Source organism: Suncus etruscus, chromosome 5, assembly GCF_024139225.1.
Source record: "Suncus etruscus isolate mSunEtr1 chromosome 5, mSunEtr1.pri.cur, whole genome shotgun sequence".
Classification (NCBI taxonomy): Eukaryota; Metazoa; Chordata; class Mammalia; order Eulipotyphla; family Soricidae; genus Suncus; species Suncus etruscus.
The window spans coordinates 20,018,734-20,036,254 of record NC_064852.1 but is presented as its reverse complement, the minus strand read 5'-3'; the positions used below and the strand labels follow the sequence as shown (position 1 = coordinate 20,036,254).

At 53.7% G+C, this 17,521-nt stretch overlaps 1 protein-coding gene across 2 annotated transcripts in view; it reads left to right on the top strand.

The window, feature by feature from the left end:
- Positions 1 to 17,314, top strand: part of OLFM1 (olfactomedin 1) — a 33,988-nt gene extending 16,674 nt beyond the window's left edge. For both annotated transcript variants that reach the window (XM_049774045.1, XM_049774044.1), the window contains exons 3-6: positions 899 to 1,054; positions 2,911 to 3,130; positions 10,288 to 10,394; positions 15,547 to 17,314. In XM_049774045.1, the coding sequence (XP_049630002.1) occupies positions 899 to 1,054; positions 2,911 to 3,130; positions 10,288 to 10,394; positions 15,547 to 16,221 (1,158 nt within the window). In that variant the 3' untranslated portion in view covers positions 16,222 to 17,314. The remainder of the gene's footprint in view (positions 1 to 898; positions 1,055 to 2,910; positions 3,131 to 10,287; positions 10,395 to 15,546) is intronic.
- Positions 17,315 to 17,521: the final 207 nt, after the last annotated feature.

Genomic DNA, 17,521 nt, shown 5'->3' with positions numbered 1-17,521 from the left:
TTGGATTCTGTGCTGAGCAAATGACCCAATGCTGGGGCTGCTAAGCCACCTCCCCCGTCCGCCTGCCTGCCCCCCAAACCCCAGCCAACTCCTCGCAGCGTGCCCAGCCTCTTCCCAGAAAACTCAGATGCCCTAGCAGGTGGCTGCCGTAAAACTGGTTTTCTTTCAAGCTCCCTGGAACCCTGTTGAATATTAAAGTTCCGTCTCTCGGCAAACCTCGGTTCAGCGCGCCTTGTAAAGATGTGCAATACAATTCCTCAATTTGTTGTGATTGATCTCATGTTTTCCTGGTTCTGAATGGGCGGGTTTGCGGGGTGCTGGCGCAGGGGAGGGACAGTGGGTAATATAGAGGGTGATTCCCCCAGCTCCTGCCCTCTGCAGGAACCCCCATACCTTCCTCGGCCTTGCACCCTGCCAGGTCTGGCTGGAGCAGAGCCTCTCCCTGGACTGGCAACTGTCCAACTACACTCCTTACTCCCCCAGTTCTTCCCTCCAAGCATCACTGTTGGCATCTAAGCCGCCTAACCGACTTCATTCTGCCAGAGACCAGAAACCATCCGCCCTCTCCTCAGGAAAGAGCAAAGAATATTGCTCCAGCCAGCCACACAGCGAGAGCTGTGGCCAGTAGGGGAGGGGAGGGCTGTCCCCACCACACCCCAGCTCTGGCAGACAGCAGAGACTGTTTACTAAACCCATTTGTCGCGTTTGGGGAATTCTTGGCGCTCACAGCCCTGGAGCTGGTGATTAACTAGTAAATAATGCATGGTCGGAGCCTGGCTCCCCAGGGCTGCAGCCTATAGGGGAAAAGGGCAGTGTGGCCATTAGGAAGCAAATGAACCCCCGGGTCTCTCCCCAGCACCCCATCCTCAGCTTGAGCCCGATGTCGCCCTTTTGACAGGTGCAAAACATGTCACAGTCCATTGAGGTGCTGGATAGGCGGACCCAGAGGGACCTTCAGTATGTGGAGAAGATGGAGAACCAGATGAAGGGCCTGGAATCCAAGTTCAAGCAGGTGGAAGAGAGCCACAAACAGCACCTGGCCAGGCAGTTCAAGGTAGGCCCACCCCTCCCATTTACTCCCCCAACCTCCCAGCCCACAGGGGCCCCTGTTCCCAAGGCACCTGTGTCCCTGCTGCCCTTGGGAAGCATCAGCTAAGACAGCTGGAGGGTGGCGGGCAGAGCATCTGGAGCAGCTGTAGGAGCACTGAGAAATGTCTGCCAGAGCACAGCTCAGACATAAGGGGCAGGGGAGATCCTTGTGGCTTCCCCCAGACTGCAGGTGAAGGACAATTGCTAAGAGTGAGCTGATCTCTAAGTGTGGGGGCGGGCATCCAGGGCCATTGCTCACCTGTGCCCCTGGCTTAGCTGGGGAGGAGGCACCTCAGGCCAGCAGGCAGAGAGACACCAACCTTTGCCACTTGGGGTAAGTGTGGCTTTAACGGCAGCCACTGGCCGTTAAAGCCCATGCCTGGGACAGCCGGTGATAGATATATATGCATGCGGCCTCGTATACATATATGCACCCGGAGGGTCCTCAGTGCATCCCTGACAAAATTGAGCCATTCTATGCACCTTCATTAAGGTCTACATGCGTGTTCCTGAGAATTCGAGCCCAGAAGTGAATGAACAGTTAAGCTGCACAACTGGGCTTGATGGGAAAGCCCTGATGCTGCTCAGACCCCTTTGATGTTGAGGCTTCTCTCTTTGATGTGCTCAGGGCAAGGGGGGCCCTGAGCTGGGAGAAACCGGAGTTACATACACGTAAAATACACGCATTGACAAGCTAATGAAGTTACAAATCTTTGTCATCAATAAAAGACGAGAGCTGAGTTGCTCCTCTTGAGAGAAATGATCCCTCTGCTTGGAGGCAGGTGTGGAGATTGAGGGGTCCCTTACTCGGCCCCCACCCCCCTCTTCTCTTGCTTTCTCTTGGAAAGAGCTTTTAGCTACCTCCCCACATCATCACCACCGCCACCAAAAAAAAAGTGTTTGTGTCTCTCCTGGAATGTGGGGTTCTGCTTTCTGGGTACACTCAGATCTTTCCGGAGCTCTGCAAGTAAAAGTTCACCCCTGTTGGCACCTTACCCAGTTCCAGAGGTGCTATGGGGCTGGGGGAGGCGCCCATAATCCTTGCCTTTGACCATGCTTCATTGCATCTGGCCATTCATTCTGGAGTCTGAGGGGAGATTAGCCATGCAGAACAGGGGAATCGATACTCATTCTCACTGTAAAGGGTGCCTGTTTTATTTTTGTTTTGTTTTGTTTTGTTTTTTTGAAGGGACCATGAGGTTGATTTGTCTGTGAATGGCTGTTTAAGGCAGGCTAGTGAGCTAGCTCTTCAATGGTCTTTCGTTTTCTTACTTGCAGGGCTAACTTAAGAGTTTTTCAGTGTCGCAGTGATGAAGAAGCAGTGCACTCCCATGTAGCCCTGACAGAGGGGCCCGAGACCTTTTGGCCGCAGTCATTTTCATTCTTATTTTCCAACCCTTAGCACCATGTCCCTAAGGAACCTTGGCTACCACCAGGACCCTCTTTTGCATGTGACTGTAGACGCATCTCATGGATAGTTTGCACCCTTGTCAATGCATTTTTTGAAAAGGAAAACAAACAAACAAACAAACAAAAACAAAGAAAGAACTTCGTGTATGTGACTTTCAAGCATGTAACCTTAAGATGTTGCATTCTAAACTGACAATAAAGACCTTTCCCAAAGATGTTGTTGTTCTGAAGACTGTTTAATATTTTTTTCCTGACTCATGGGACCAGAAATAAATAAATCGGTGATGGAGGAGGCGGGAAATACAACTAGCCCCCTACCCCACCCCCACTTCCTAGGAGCAGCCTGGCCCAGGCGGGGGTAACGAGTTTTTGCACGCATCGCTCTGAACCCAGCTTATTTTGACCTTGCAGGCGATAAAAGCGAAAATGGATGAACTTAGGCCTTTGATTCCTGTGTTGGAAGAATACAAGGCCGATGCCAAATTGGTATTGCAGTTTAAAGAGGAGGCCCAGAATCTGACGACTGTGCTTAACGAGCTGCAAGAGGAGATTGGCGCCTATGACTACGATGAACTGCAGAGCAGAGTGGCCAATCTTGAAGAGAGGCTCCGTGCGTGCATGCAAAAACTAGGTAGGCCTGGCACCTCACGGGGAGCCCTGATCACGGCCGCCTCCGTGCACACACAGGCTATGGGGATGCTGAAGTGGACAGCGCCCACCTTGCCCCGGCTTAGGGGATCAGGGCTGCGGGGTGCTGAAGTGGACAGTACCCACTGGCCTTAGGGAAACAGGACTACTGTAGGGCCCCTCCCCCCAAGCAGGAGAGTGGAGGGCACAGCAGCGCCTCAGGTCTTGTTCATTCCCCTGCATGGCCAGGCCAAGGCCCAGGCCTCCCTACCTGACACATTGAGAGCAGAGCAGAACAGGACAAAACAACACTCCCAGCTGGTCTTTCCCATCCCACAAGTGTGTGTGTGTGTGTGTGTGTGTGTGTGTGTGTGTGTGTGTGTGCGCAAGTGTGTGTGTCTATGTGCAGGTGTGGGTATATGTAGGAGTGTGATTGTGTACATGAGCACATATGGCGGTGTTTGTATGAGTGTGCAATTGTATGAATGTTTATGTGTGAATTGCAAATGTGGGTATGTATGTATTGCAGGCAGATTGCTTCTGTGCATGTGTGTTCATATATGTGGAGGTGTAAGTGTATTTGTAGGCATGTGTTTGCAGGTGTGTATGCGCATGTCACTGGACATGAGTGCATGTATGTTGGGCTGTGTGCATGTTTGCACAAGCATATATGTACACTTTGTGTGTGTTGTGTACATATATGTTCAGGTGTGTTTTCATGAGTGTGCTTGCGTGAAGATGTGCATGTATGTGGATGTTTAAGTGTATAGGCATGTTGTGGGTATGTGGTTTGTGTACAGGCATGTGTGAGTGTTTACACATGTATATGAAGGCATGCATGTGCATGCACAAACTTGTGTGTGAACATGTGGAGGGCAGAGTTATGTTATCTTTTTTTGGTTTTTGGGCCACACCCGGCAGTGCTCAGGGGTTACTCCTGGCTGTCTGCTCAGAAATAGCTCCTGGGAGGCATGGGGGACCATATGGGACACGGGGATTCGAACCAACCACCTTAGGTCCTGGATCAGCTGCTTGCAAGGCATATGCCACTGTGCTATCTCTCCGGGCCCAGAGTTCTTTTTTTTTTTTTCTTTTTTCTTTTTAAAGGACTGGAAAGCACCCATGGGATTCGAACCACCAGAGGTGATGCAAAGCTTTGTGGAGGGCAGAGTTCTTGGCATACGTTTAACAGGGCAGAATCCTCTGCCTTGGGCTTCAGACAGGGGAGAGTCAGTGTTAAGAAGGGTTTTCAAGGGACAGATTCACCTGCTGTCTAATCAAAAGGGAAGGCAGGAAAGCCAGTATGTGGGGGAGGAGCTGGCCTCACACTGAATAGGGCCCCCTGCTCATTGCCAGGTGTGAAGGTGTGACTACTGAGAACAGAGCCAGGAGGAAGCCCTGAGCATTGTCAGCTGTGTCTCTCAACCCCTCCACCCCACATTAGAAAAGGATAAAGGTCAGGCACGTAGCTGTGGATCAGCCATTCAGAGAATGAGGAGCACATCTTGGCATCAGGTGGGGAGGGCCTGATTCTCCCAGCGGGATTTGGTGTCAGGACCAGGGGGCCCTTAGATTCCCTCTCATGCTCAAAACCCACTTGGGGGTGAGAGTGCTTCAGATGCCTTCATGTCACTGCTTGTGATACTGTAGAGGTAGGCCTTGAAGCTGCACTCCTGAACCCTGGCTCCATCTTTACACTTTTGCTCATCACCCCAGGGTGCGTCATCTTCCTGCTGGACATTTGAGAGGAACGAGGGAGATGTAATGGAGGAGGGAGTCCTTCAGTTGGACCAGAAGTGCCCTGCAATTCCTTTTGTGTTCCAGCCTGCTAATCACACTGCAGACCCCCCAAGACCCCCAGAAAGCAAACACTTGAAGTCAGTTTTCCTTGCAGGTGTATGGAACCTCTGGTTCCCCTCTGGAACCCCACAGAAACTCAGAGTCCTGCTGCCACTTGAGGACTGTCTATGGATGTGGCTTTCAGGGGTCCTGGCATGGCAGGGCTGGGGCCACAGCAAGTGTTAGGGCTCTGGGCATGGAGGTTTGGAGGTTTGGAAAGGGAGTGATTATAGGGCCATAGGGCCACTTTCAAAAGCACTGCTGTGGCTCTCTGTCCTTCCTACAGGCACACCTCCAAGGGGGCCCATGTGGCCTTTCTGAATCTGGGAGAATCCAAGAGAAAACACAGCCACATTTTCCATGCCAGGGCATATGACTGCAAAGTGGAAAATCAGAGCAGGAAGTTCCCAAGGTGCCACTCAGGGGAGCCTCGCCCTGGGAGACCCAATCCTCCCCTCTGTGTTGCTATGTTTAGAAACTGGCTTTATGCCGTTACCCTTAGGGGAAGTGATAGTTGTGGGGGAGTAGGAAGAGGAGGACCAGTGAGGAGTAGGGAGATGCACAGAGCCTCTAGGGAGAGGCTGTGCCTGGGCTGCTGCAGGTTCACTATTTTGTCCAGTTTTTCCTTGAAATATGGGGACATCATGTTCCTACACAGACCCCAGACCAGACAGGGATCCCCACTGGCCCTCAGGCATAAAGAACCACTAGGGTGGACCTATTCTGCTGCAGTTCTCTATAGCGTTATCTGCACTCCCAGTCTCTGTTGTGGCTGAGTGAGGGTTGGCCTGTGCTCACATCATCACTCCAGTAGGATCTGGGAAGGAGAGATGGATGGATGGATGGATGGATGGATGGATGGATGGATGGATGGATGGGTGGATGAATGGTGGATGGATGGATGAATGGATGGATTGATGGGTGGATGGATAGATGGATGAGTGGGTGGGTGGATGGTGGATGGATGGTGGATGGATGATGGATGCCCATGTGGGTGGGTGGGTAGAAGGATGGATGAATGATGGGTGAATAGAAGGTAGATGGTAGATGATAATAGATTATGGATGGTGGATGGATGGATGAATCAATGAGTAGATGAATAAATGGATGTGTGGATGTTGAGTAGGTAGTTGGGTAGATGGTTGGTGGATGAATGATAGGTGGATAGATGAATGTGTGACTAGATTGATAGGTGGATGTATAGATGTATGGGTGAATGGATAGATAGACTGGTCAGTGGATGCATGAAAGCATGGATGAATGGTGGATGAATGGGTGGTAATGGTGGATGGATGGTGGGTAGATGAATGGATGAGTAGGTGAATATGAATGGGTGAATGGATGAATTGGTGAGTGGATGTTAGATGAATATGTAGGCATTGAGTGGGCAGTTGGGTATCTTGTTGATGGATGAGTGGGTGGGTGGATAGATGAATGTGTGATTGGATGGATAGGTGGATGTGTAGATGTATGGATGGGCTTGTGGGTGGATGGATGAATGAATGGGTGCATGGGTGAATGGGTGCATGGATGTATTGATATATAGATGGGTGGATGGGTATAGGTAGGTGGATGATGGATGTGTGGATGGATGGAGGGTTAGTTGTAAGGGTGGGTGAATGGGTGAATGGATGAATGAATGGATGGGTGGATGAATGGGTGCATGGATGGATGGACATATGGATGGGTGGATGGATGGGTGGGTGAGTGGGTGTGCAGGTGGATGGATGGGTGGAGGATGGAGGGTTGGTTGGATGGGTTAGGGGGTGAATGGGTAGAGGGATGGATGAATAGGAGATGTTGAGTGGGTGGATGTATAGATGGATTAGTGAATAATGAATGGGTGAATGGGTGGATGTATGAATGGATGAATGGGTGGCCAAGTGATGGATGGATGGATGGATAGATGAATGGGTGAATGGATGAGTAAGTGGATGGATAAATAGATAGGTGGGTACATGTATAGATAAGTGAGTGGGTGATAGGCAGCTAGATAGATGGGTGAATGAGTAAGGGATGATGAGTGTATGGATGAAAGTTTGAGCAGGTGGATGAATGGATGGGAAAGCAGGTGTGTGAATAAATAGAACTTGTCTAGTGGGTGTGGGCGGATGGATAGGCAGATAATGGAAAGATGACTGGGTAAATAACTGGTGGAAGGGAAGGATCAGTAGGCAGGAAAGAGACAAATGGCAAATAACCAATGGCAGACCTGAGCATTGGTAGATCGCTAGGGAGGCTGGTCTCGATGCGCTGAGCAGGGAGGCAGATGGCAGGGTTCTCATCTGGCTGCCTGGGTTCTATATGGAGCCAATATGCATCCTTGACCTGGTGATGGGGTGCTGGACTCTTTCTGGCATCACAACAGAGAAGGTCTTTGGGGGTGTTCTTCAGATTCTCTTCAAGCCCACATGGCTAATGGTTCCTGAGAACAACAAACAGATCCCACAACCCCTGCCAGCAGCTTCCATTCTAACACCCCTGCTCCAGGGCCTTGCCTAGGATCCCACACACCTGCTACTGCCAACCAGCCTTTCTGCTGGAGCCCCACGTCTGGAACACTGTCTTGGAGGGGCTGGGCAGAGCTCCATTCCCTTTCCCTCCAGGAAGACTTGCAGGGACCCAAGTCCTGCCCACTGAGACCCCCCTGCCCAGGAACCCCTGTGGTCTCCCTTCTCTGTCTCCCAAATGGGGCAGCAGCCTTGGACCACATTGGAGTAGGACATGTCCACTTAAGGAGGCCCCTCAGGGGTCCACCCTCTGTGCCTCTGCGGCTCCCTTCAGAGTTCAGAGTTCACACCTTCATGCCATGGGTCTTCTGTTAGGGACCAAGGGGGTGTCTCGAGGAGTGGGGAGAGGGGGGAGGGGCAGGGAGGACACCCAGGGAGGATGGGATCAAGGGGGGTCCAGCCTGACTGAAGGTGCTACAAAGCACTTAGCCCTGAAGCAGACCCACCCTGGTGTTTGGGGTTTCCCATTGATGTCTCCCCAGAGACCTCCTTCTCCCTTCCCCCTCTTCCCACCTCTTTCCTCCCTGGTCTCCTTCCTTACCTCTCTCCCTCTTCCCTTTCCCTCCCTTCCCCTTTCCCCTCCCCTCTTTTAGCACCCTCTCCAGGGTTTCTCCAGGTCCCAAACTGGAGAACTTTCCGAGCTGAGAACACTGAGGCAATGCCCTGGGCTTTTTTAGCTCCTGTCAGTTCAGTCCTCAGGTCTTGGCAGCACCGTCTGGACCAAGAACCAAAAATAGCTCCTGACTCAAGCAGGGCAGGCGCCCAGCTAGAGCAGCCCTGCGACCTACTCTGCCTCGGCCCAGTGACAGTGACAGTGACCTCCCTCCCTAGGCCCATGCCCGTCCTGCCTTCCCTGAGCTGCAAATCTGAAGGGCAGCCTGGTGGAGAAGGCACCGGCCCCGGAGAGTTTGGCCCAGGCTGTGTGGCTCCTGCAGGCTTCTCAGCACCAGCCCTGGTGTTGGCTCCACCCTTGCTGCATCTGGCACTGCTGGGATAACTGGACACTAGGATAGGGTCCAGCAGAGTCTGAGGGCTCTACTGTCTGAGCACAAACTATTCACTCGTTCACTCCTGGACAGTACAGGAACCTCAGTTTCCTGGAGCCATTTCTGTGTCCTGGAAGTATGTGACCCCAGGGCATCAGGGACGAGAGATGGGGCACAAGACAGAAGGTGGGACACTGAGGTGGGTAAGGAGGGACAGTCTCTAGGGCAGCTTCTGGAAGACAAAAGCCAGAGGAGGTGCTGGGCCTGTCTGGGAGAGGAGCTCTGTCTGGTCCTTGGGGAGGTGGCCTGCAGGGGGCTTTGCCCAGCCTTTGGCTGAGCCCACAGATTGCACCCAGGTGCTCTGCTGTGACACCTTGGGCTGTGTTCTGGACTTTTTTAGGACCTGCCTCAAGATCCCCTTTGGTGAGGCAGGACCCTGGAAGATCACAGGACCCAGGTTGTACCCCTTACCACCGACCTCAGGTGCCCCAGTTCACAGGAAGCAGCTGAACCTCCCCCCATGCCCACCCTAGTTAAGGACGATCCCCACCTTGCTGTCATTATTGGTCCTGTTTCTCTTGGCCAGGCCCTCACCAAGTCCACCCACACCCGTGAGGCATAGTGTAGAGAGCAGGAGGGCCTTTATATTAGAGCCTCATCTCCTTCCACATAGGAGAGACTGTAGGTACAATAAGGCTTCTTTCTCTCTCTCTCTCTCTCTCTCTCTCTCTCTCTCTCTCTCTCTCTCTCTCACACACACACACACACACACACACACACACACACACACACACACACACGCACGCACGCACACGCACACTGTTCTGTAGCAGCTGGGGAGCAGGCCCAGGTAGCCTGCAGAGCTGTGACTGCAGAGAAAGCACCTGTGCCCCCGGGAAGGCCCCAGGGCCCAGAGTTGGGCAGGTGTGGGTGAGGACAGACAGGAGCAAGGACATGTGTGGAGACACGTTGAGGACAGACAGGTGCAGCCGTCTGAACCATGGTGGAACACAGGCCAGAGGCAGCCATGGGCATATTTTATGGGATATAGTGGGGAGAGGAGGTCCTGGCTGGACACTTCCTGTTTCCTACTCTGCTCTGCTATCAGGTGGTCCCTGGACCTTCTTAATACCTTAGAATCTCCCATCTGGGGGAGGGAGCTGTGCTGGGGCATCTTCCTTGTGGGAGCTAATAGCAGACTCAACCCAGTTCCAATTTGGAGAGGGGGCACCCTAGTTCATGGGGTCGGAGGGACTGGGCCCTATCCCTACACTTTAATTGAGGGCACCTGTCTTATACCACGACCCTTTAGTCCCTGCCAGTTTCAGTCTGGCCTGGACAGGAAGGACGGGCAGTCCTGAAGGCTCAAAGCCAGGGGTTTCTGTCCACCCTCTGGTATCCCTTCAGATGGGAATGTATGTCTATGAGGTGTCGAGAGCTGTAATGGAACGAGGTATGGTGGGTGCAGCACAAAGGGAGACAGTACCTCTGGCCATGTGTCTGAGTCACTCAGGATCTCCACACCTTGTCATGTTGTGTGTATTGAGGCCACCCCAGCATTCCACATACACAACATCCCATCCCTCGACCATCTTCAGAATGCCACTCTGTACAGCTGGGTCAACACCAGGCCCCCACAGGAGGTAGATCCCAAACCCCTGGGCTCAGCTCCCAGCCCCCATTGGACCACATCCTGTCCGGTCTGAGCACGAGGGGACGCAAGACTATCGGTGGAGACCCCTGCCCTGTGGAGGGGTCAAAATCGCCTCATGCTCCATGCCCTGGACTCAGGCCTGCTCACATGTGCCCCGGACATTCTCTTCCAGCCTGTGGCAAGCTGACAGGCATAAGCGACCCTGTGACCATCAAGACGTCAGGATCGAGGTTCGGGTCCTGGATGACGGACCCTCTGGCTCCAGAAGGCGATAATAGGGTGAGTGTCTCAACGTTTGGGACTGGGCCTGGCTTCTGAGCACGGGAGGAACATAGTGGCCACTTTCTTGCAGTACACAGCTATCTGTAGTTGGGAGGATTGGGGTGCTAATGCTGGGGCGGGGGACCCTGTTGTGCCCCGTGGGGCATGCGTGGTGGCCCCTGCTTCAGGGAGAGAGAAGCTGACTTGCCCTTTCTTTGCTTCTTCCTGGCTAATGAAACCCTCAATCCGTTGGTTTAGGCAAGAGCCTGACTACAAGGAGATTGCCAGGGAGAGAGCATTAAAGGGGTGAGGAGAGCGGAGGTGGGGGGAACAAAGGAAAGCTGAGGTCTGGCTGTGCCTGGGAGGCACACCTGTCTTATGTGCAGATGAGCAGCATGGCACCTGCTTATGAAGCAGGAAGGGCATGTGCCTTTTACCTCTTGATGACAGAGCTTTCTAGATGCTTTTCTGGATCTCAGGACTTCAGGTTTTTGCCATCCTAAGCTATAGAACAGGCTTTCTTAGCCCTTCCTCCCAGAGTAGATGAGGGGCATAGAAGAGACCCCTGGAAACCAAGGAGGTGGGGGTCTGGGGGTGTGACCTGGGTGGACGGGTCACCTTGAGACAGGTCATAGGTGTGGTCTCCAGGGGTGGACCTTTGGTGGGCGTGGTCATCATAAAATTATGTTGTGGGTGTGGCATTGGGGCGGGGCCTGGTGGGCAGGGCTCAGCGGGCCTAATGGAATTTGTCTGACCCATTCTGTTGGCTGGCATTTCGGGTGTTTGGGCTTTCTGTCCTGTGTGGTGACAGCAAATTTCTTGACAACCAGTCAGTCACTCTCCGTGTTGTCCTCCAGAACGCCCTCCTCAGTTCCCAGTTTGGGTTGTCTCGTGCTCCCCACAGATGTTGTGCCAACATTGCAGAAATCAAACCTGGCAGCGAAGTCCCAGGCAGAGCCGGCTCAGGCCCTGAGGGACGGTGGACATCCTGGGCACTCCCATTCACTTTCATAGCATCAGGGGATTGATGAAAGGGTCCCTGTTTTATTAAGCAACGTCTGCAGGCCCCACAGGGTAGCCCCCCAAGAATGGCCCCCACAAAAGGCTATTCCCCCTCCTACCAGCAGTGCTTGCCCACTGAGCACTCTGCTAAACCTAGGCAGCGTCTGGGGGTGCCTTGGGGCTACAGAGGCAATCCGCAGACCTGATTGTGGCCCAGAGCTCCCATGAGCTGGTCTTTGCTCCTTTTCCTGATTCCTCGTGTGATACTGGGGCTCCCACCAGCCCCAGCTGCTCACTCCCACGGGCGGCGGGCGCGGTGAGGGTGTTGGCAAAGCTGTCCGGGTGGTGATGGATGCTTCTCCTAATTAGATAGCTATTTTCTGCCTGATGACTCCATCACCTTCCAGGAGAGGAGGCTCTGCTGATGGACAGAGCCTGAGGGAAAAGCAGGAGGATATAGGGGGCGGGGAGAGTCAGAAGAGGGCAGCTGGTGGGGCCTCCCCAGCATGGCCGCCTCAGCTTCCAGCCAGGAAGTGAACCGTTTGAATCCTGCCCTTGATCCAAAGGAGAAGTATTTGATTTTCTTTCTCCGCACCTCCTTTCAGCCTGGTCGTACAGGCAGGAGAAAAGTAACACTCACCCCAACAAAGCCCTGATCGATGCCAGCTTGCTGCACAGAGCAGAGGGTGGGGCGGGGAGGTGGGGGGGGTTGGGGGACAGTCCTCAGAGAGAGCGGCAGCTCTCGGTTCCCATGGGCCCAGCAGCCTTCTCCCTGCCCGCTTGGTCCAGGAGTGCTTGAGGGCTGGGTGCCAGACCTTGTTCAACTCCAAGGTTTTTACTCAGAAATTCTGGTCAGCAGCCACGTGGGCTGTGGGCATCAGGCACCTGAACCCCTGTCCATGCCAGATTCATGTGCCCCTGTCAGGCTATGCCTCCACAGGAGGCTCACCCCCATCTGATTGTGCGCCCACCATTGGTCTACATCCCTGGGGAAGTCACAGTCCCACTAGAAGAGAGAACAGGTACCCTGGCAACAAAGAGGAGCCCTGATGCTTTCTCACGCTGCCCACAACATGGGATGGGAATCCACTTATCAGAGGTGGAGCTGGGACTCTGCCCTTGGCAGAAAGTGCCCCTCCCGACACTAGAGGCTGGCATTTCTCCTCATCCCCACCCCCACTTGAGTCCCAGGAGCTCACTTCACTAGATATGGGCCTGGACCAGTTCAGACAGAAATTCCCATGCTGAGTCTACTCAGGGGATGTTAGGGAAAATGTGGGGGACAGAGGTGTTGACTGGACCCTGGTGGGATCCCCTCACGGTGACTCTCTGGCCCCACACACATGCCTTAAAGTTAAATCGAAGTTAAAGTTGGCGACATAGTAAGAAATCAGATTATTGGGGCTGGAGAGATAGCATGGAGGTAAGGCGTTTGCCTTTCATGCAGAAGGTCATCAGTTCGAATCCTGGCTTCCCATATGGTCCCCCGTGACTGCCAGGAGCAATTTCTGAGCATGGAGCCAGGAGTATCCCCTGAGCACTGCCGGGTGTGACCCAAAAACCACACACACACAAAAATCAGATTATTATGTTTTATTTAGTTTTGGGCCACATGGCACTCAGGCTTTACACCTGGCTGTGTGCTCAGAAATTACTCCTGACAGGCTCGGGGAACCATATGGGATGCCTGGGATCAAACCCAGATCAGCTGTGTGCAAAGCAAATGTCCTCCCGCTGTGCTACTGCTCCGGCCCCCAGAAAGCAGACTATTTTTTATTTTTTATTTACTTATTTATTTATTTTTGGTATTTGGGCCACACCTGGTGGCGTTCAGAGGTTACTCCTGGCTCTGCGCTCAGAAATCCCCCCTGGCTTGGGGGACCACTTGGGATGCTGGGGATCAAACCTGCATCCATCCTGGGTCAGCTGCAAGGCAAACACCCTACAAATGTGCTACCACTCCGGCCCCAGAAAGCAGATTATTTTTAAAGTTTGGTTCCAAGACCACTATTCAAAGTAGTTGAATGAGAACTGTAGAGACAGAGCTCAGATAAAGGGTTGTTCAGTCTCCTGGGAACAGAGGAAAAAGTGAATGAGGCAGCTGAACCATACCCACACATCCCACACTCCCATAGTGAGCAGCTGGTACCCTTAGCCACAGCCTCCCCTACACCCAGAACCACTAGGCTGCTTTATTTAATCTGGTTACTCTCCGAGAGCCCTGGTTCTGACCCAGAAATTCCTGGCCCCACCCCATCTCTGATTCCACCTCCAGAGAACACTGGCTCCTCCCACAGTGAGCAGTGGCTCCACCCCCAAAAAGCCCTGGTCCCACCCAGAGAGCCTTGGCCCCACCCCTAGACTCCTGGCCACACCCCCAAAAAGCCCTGACCCCACCCTACAGAGCATTATTTCAGGCCATAGAGAATATTCGCTCTGCCCCCATCCCGGAGAGCCCTGCCCCTGCCCCCAGAGTGTGCTGGCCTAGTGTGAAGCTTCAGAGTCTGCAGGTTCGGGGTTCTGGGGTGCTGCTCAGGAATATGATCTGCTGGGATCTGGCAGTAGGGAGAGGAGGAGGCAAGCAGCACCATCTCCAGGAGTGGGACATGGGACCCGGTGGACAAGAGGCCTTTCCTGGCCCCAACTGTGGGCCTCTAGCTGAGTCTCCTGGGTCGCTGTAGGGATCAGGACCTCTGGAAGCTGCGCAGCCCGCACAGCCCCCACACCCTGTGCCTCGTAGTCCCACACCGTTTCCACTGCTCCCATTAGCAGAATGGGATGCTTCCAGAACCCTCCTTGGCCTGAGTTCCCCACTGTGCCCCCGGAAAGATGCCAGCATGGGACCCACATCATCTACACCTGCCCACAGCGCGCAATTCTTGGAGAAAGGGGAACTCTAAAATCAGTGCTCATGGGACTGGATCTCACATGAAGCTGTGAACCCACCAGGGTGCAGGAAACCGGCTGTGGAGTGAGGTGGGGAAGGTTTGGGTGGTGGGACCACTCTCCTGGCCTGATCCTCCCCCTCCTCAACTCACATCTCCCAGAATAGTGACAAAAGTGACAAAACCTCTAGTGAAACCCTTTGGGAGGGATTGGGGGGGGGGGAATCTCATTATACACAGGTGCAGTGACATCTGAGCAGCTGAGGATTGTGTAGAACCAGCCGGGGCTTCTCTGAACAGCTCGGTCATTCACAGCTCGGAGAGCCTGGAAGGGACCAGCACAGTGTGCCCTGGGTTGCAGCCAGTGCCCTTGCTGCTGCCCCACCCTCTGCTATATTCCCATGTTGCAGGGGAGGAAGAAGCGTGTGCCACCAAGAAATCAAACTCCCCTCTCCTCTCCCACTGCACCTCCAAACTCGGAACGGGAAGCTCCTTCCTTGAAACCTTCTTCAGCAGTGCCACCCCTCCATGGGGTGACGAGTGATGACGCACGAAATATCCCAAATGCCAAATTACTGCCCGTCTGGCTGCCAGCCGGTGGTGATTCAGTGCGGCCGTGCAGACGCCCACTCACCCGCTGGCCGTGACCTTGGCAGGATTTGGCACCACGAACCTGGGGCAGGGACAGAGGTTGCCCACCTGGGACCCCTGTCAGGCCTTCTGGCTGGCTGGCCTACCTGGGGAACCCTTCCTTGCCCAGACATTAGGAAGAGGTATCAGAGGCCCACACAGGAAAGAACAGGGAATCAGCCACGAGATCAGTCCTACCCACAACCTGGAGTCATTCCCCAAAAGTCCTATTTGGGGGTTTGTTGGACCCCAATGAGGGGCCATACCAAGGGGCTATAGCTCAGAAGGGCAGGTGAGGGCACCCAGCTATTCACCCACCCTCCCTGCTCATGTATTCTTCTTCTCTCTCTGTCTCTCTCTGCTTCTCTCTGTCTCTCTTTCTGTCTCTCTCTCGGTCTCTCTCTTTGTCTCTCTCTGTCTCTGTCTCTGTCTCTGTCTCTGTCTCTCTCTGTCTCTCTGTCTCTCTCTCTCTCTCTCTCTCTCTCTCTCTCTCTCTCTCTCTCTCTTACCCCAAACCCTTTGGACAAAGACCCTGTGGGCTGGGAGGCAGACCAGGGCCTTGCTGAGGCCTCCTGTTCATTCTACCCACACCCTGTTCATGGGGTGTCTGCACCCCCACTGTGGAGCCTCTGACGCTTCAATCTCCCCCGCAGGTGTGGTACATGGACGGCTACCACAACAACCGCTTCGTGCGCGAATACAAGTCCATGGCGGACTTCATGGCCACGGACAACTTCACGTCCCACCGGCTGCCACACCCCTGGTCGGGCACGGGCCAGGTGGTCTACAACGGCTCCATCTACTTCAACAAGTTCCAGAGCCACATCGTCATCCGCTTCGACCTCAAGACTGAGAGCATCCTGAAGACGCGCAGCCTGGACTACGCCGGCTACAACAACATGTACCACTACGCGTGGGGAGGCCACTCAGACATCGACCTCATGGTGGACGAGAGCGGGCTGTGGGCCGTGTACGCCACCAACCAGAACGCCGGCAACATTGTCATCAGCAAGTTGGACCCCGTGTCCCTGCAGGTACTGCAGACCTGGAATACCAGCTACCCTAAGCGCAGTGCAGGCGAGGCCTTCATCATCTGCGGGACCCTCTACGTCACCAACGGCTACTCGGGCGGCACCAAGGTGCACTACGCTTACCAGACCAACGCGTCCACCTACGAGTACATCGACATCCCCTTCCAGAACAAGTACTCACACATCTCCATGCTGGACTATAACCCCAAGGACCGGGCCCTGTATGCCTGGAACAACGGCCACCAGATCCTCTACAACGTCACCCTCTTCCATGTCATTCGCTCCGATGAGTTGTAGCGGCCCCTGCTACCAAGTGGGGATGTGGAAGTGGAGTGTGGGGAGGTGGGGTGGAAGGGGCACCCCTCCGCCCGCCCGAGGACCATCCTGCTACCCCAGGCACCAGGCAGCAGTGTGGACCCCACATGGGTCTCCCGCCTTGCCCTTCCCCCTTCCCACCCCCGGGTCTCTGGTCAAGACTGGAGGTGATCGTTAGGGAATGAAACCCCATTTTTTTTGCAGCTGGAACTGCAGTCCAGGGCTCCTGCCCCATCCCCGGTGCGCCCCCTCCCAGCCCCTTTCTGATAAAATATCGTCCTAAGAAGCAAGGCACTGACTGTTGATTCCTCCCCACCAACTCCCCCCAAAATTAAAAAAAATCAACCCTGCTGTTAGCATCGCATGGAGACCCCTTGATTCCGGCCTGCGCCGCCGGAGGTGACTGTGGTGTGCAGTGGGGCCCCTGGGCCGCCTAGATAGTGTCCCTCGAACCCCAGTACGTGTTGTGTCTTAGATGAACTGTGCTGAGTCCCCCACGATCCCCTTCTCCCAAACCCACCCCAGTAGTCCACGGAGCTGCGTCCAGCGCCGCCCCAGCAGTGGGCAGAGTGTGGCATGGACGGTGTCTGGCGCCCCGTGGTTTGAGCTCCTGTTCCCCTCTAGATAGATCGTGCAGTGTCTGTCTGTTGTCCCCAGGTGGTGACCCCCGTACAGTGAGTGCCACATGCGTGGTGAAAGTAGGTGCCCTAGTTCTGGTTCGTCAGTTCCGGGTCTTTGTCTCACAAATAAAGGAAAAAAAAAAAAAAAAAAAAAAAAGAAGGGATAGACCCATGTTGAGCCCCTTAGAGTGAACCCCAGCCCCCTCATAGGATCCCGGGAATGATTCTCTTCTTGTTCAACTTTTCAAAACGCATCTGGCAAACAGGAAGGGCTTATCTGGGAAATGGAACGTTCCTGAAGCAACTGCCTGTACAGAGGACTTGTTTGTTGGTTTTTTGCTGTTTTTTTTGTTTTGTTTTGTTGTTTTATTGTTGTTGGTTTTTTTTTTTTTTAAGTACAAAAGAAGGAATCTGTACTTTCCAGTTACCTAAGGAACAATAAAAATACCAGGAGACATTTCTGCCTCACTCCTTACTTCTCGGGGATTTTATTTTATTTTATTAATTTTTTAAAACTTTATTGATTGATTGATTGATTGGTTTTTGGGCATACCCATGGGCACTCAGGGGTTACTCCTGGCTCTGCATTTAGAAATCAGGGAAACATGGGTGGAGACCAATACCCAGGATGGGGGGGGGGTTTACTGCACTCTTTTGTCCCC